We start from the raw sequence: 2,346 nt of genomic DNA on the forward strand, positions 1-2,346 counted from the left end.
GATACAAATTAGTATTTAGAAAATATTGCTATGAATGATACTTTTGAACTCTGCATTTATGGTCGTTGCAGTATAAATAAGTCAAATATTATAACCACCGTAAAAGAAGAGATTGCCGTGAAGTGATCCATTTCAATGCTTTCAATGATAATTTTCATATGCAATATAGGCCTGATTTATTGTATTTCATGTACATGATAATATTCACCACTTTCATAGGAAAGTTTCCAATTTATTCAATGTTTACACGTTATTTTTGTATTTTTTTACTTTTTTTCTTTCATACTGTGTCTAGTAAAGGCGTACTTGGTATTTGAATTGTATTGTAAAATTCCTTACCGTGACTATACTTACCATGTTTAAACTGGATTGTTTTGTAAACTTGAGTTAAAGATTCAATGTCAACGGTAATTTTAGAGACTTGCAATATTAAAATCCGGAGTTCGATTCCAGGTGGTGGATGGTGCGTAGACAGGCCATTGTGTGAAACAAACAAACATTCCATAAAAAGTGTTAATCACTGTGTCTTAAATTTTTCCGAAACTTGTGATAAATAGTTTGTCTCATTTGATGTTTCATTTTACTTGTGACGTCAAATCTCATATTTTTGAATAAGAATATATAGCTAAGTTCATATTCCTTGAGGTTTGGTGGCCATCATGGCGAATCGGTTAAATTGTAGAGTTGTATTACCTGGAGAAAGCATTTCAAATTTTATTTCTGGGCTAGTATCTGATAATTTTAAAACTGTATTAGGTCCAGGACTTCAAAGGCATTCAGACGAAATTGTTGTTACGAAATGTGGCATTTTAAAGTATAAAAAACCAAATTTAGTTTGGGTGGAGTCACATGAGAAAAGAGTAAGTATATGTGTTGTAAAATAATTTTTAAATTTTATATACGTATAACCACATAGTAGGCCTAACATTAACAATGGTAGACATATATTGAGAGAATTTTTGTTCACATACTTAAGCTTAGCTTGCTTTGATGAATTCATTCAATGTTATTATATCGATACAAGTATTGTAAATTGAACTTGAAGGTAATCTATTGTAAAAGTTGATCACCCTGTTTGAAAAATAGAATTGCCTGATTTGCAGATGAGTTCTGACCTACCAAATTTTATATTTATGTCCTATATAGCCCTACCCTTGTTATCAGTAAACATAAAAAAGATGATGCATCCATCCCATTGTCTTTGTAGTTTTGAGCACATTTTAATTAATACTACATCAGTATTGACCTTTAATCCCCCAAGTCTTCCATCTGAATAGTTAACTAAACTTTTTGAATTTGTAATTTTTTCTTTTATCTTCTTCCTAATATTTCTAGTGGGCCATTCTTATCCGTTACTTGCAGCTACCCATTTTTTTGTTTTATGGAACATATTTATCTTGAATATTTAACAAATTATTTTTAAAAAGCTCATATCTGACAAGTATATCTGAAATGCATACATTATCTTAAAATTTGTATTATACTCATGGTTGGTATTGCTCATTCATATACAGCATATGGATGTGTGTGAGCCTTCACACCTTTGGGGAAAGTTACAGGCTATGGAAGTTGTATGGGTAATGTTTGTTTGCTACTGTACTACCTAGCAACTTCCACATGTCCTGATGCTGTATCAGATGAATACTGACCTTTGAAGCACTTAACTAGAAACGGTAATCCAGTTTGACTGGACTTCATTAGTTCCAACTTATTGCTTTCTCTCATCAAACTTCCCCACAGTTGAATTAACCCCAACCTTAGTTAATTGTTTGTACAGTCCAGACCCGCATACTGGTCAATGCAATATAGTGGTCAACCCTTAATTACAGCCATTTTGGCTCTGTCCCAAATATTTCCTTCTATTTTATGTTTGTAAAACATCTGCTATTATGGGTACTCGTATTGCGGTCAACTTGGCTTGTGGTTACCTGTTTTCTAGTCCTAAGCAGTCTCTTTGAACTCAGTATTGCGGTTACCCACGCTGGCTCATACTTGCTGCTGCCCAGTTGAGACCTGTCAATCAAAGTGAGGCCAGTACCGTACATCGACTGATAGCAGCCATGTCTTGTACGTGTTACAAACCAAGTGAACATTGATATTCTCTAATAATGGCTGGAGACGGCTTAAATGGGTAATGAAGAAAAACTTTAATATAAGTTTAACATGACAGCAAATGTACAACGTTTCGACAAGGTTTTGTCATTATCACCTTGTCGAAACGTTGTACATTTGCTGTCATGTTAAACTTATATTAAAGTTTTTCTTCATTACCCATTTAAGCCGTCTCCAGCCATTATTAATTATGTATTTGAACAACTGTATGTTTTGAAATTAAAAACTACAAAG

The 2,346-nt window shown here is 33.2% G+C and overlaps 1 protein-coding gene across 1 annotated transcript in view; it reads left to right on the forward strand.

The window, feature by feature from the left end:
- Window positions 1-530: 530 nt before the first annotated feature.
- LOC106472272 (exosome complex component RRP40-like) overlaps window positions 531-2,346 on the forward strand; it is a 46,383-nt gene continuing 44,567 nt past the window's right edge. The window contains exon 1 of the mRNA XM_013932899.2: window positions 531-860. Coding sequence (XP_013788353.1) covers window positions 660-860 — 201 coding nt within the window. The 5' untranslated portion in view covers window positions 531-659. The remainder of the gene's footprint in view (window positions 861-2,346) is intronic.

The sequence above is a fragment of the Limulus polyphemus genome, unplaced genomic scaffold (genome assembly GCF_000517525.1).
Source record: "Limulus polyphemus unplaced genomic scaffold, Limulus_polyphemus-2.1.2 Scaffold5207, whole genome shotgun sequence".
NCBI lineage: Eukaryota > Metazoa > Arthropoda > Merostomata > Xiphosura > Limulidae > Limulus > Limulus polyphemus.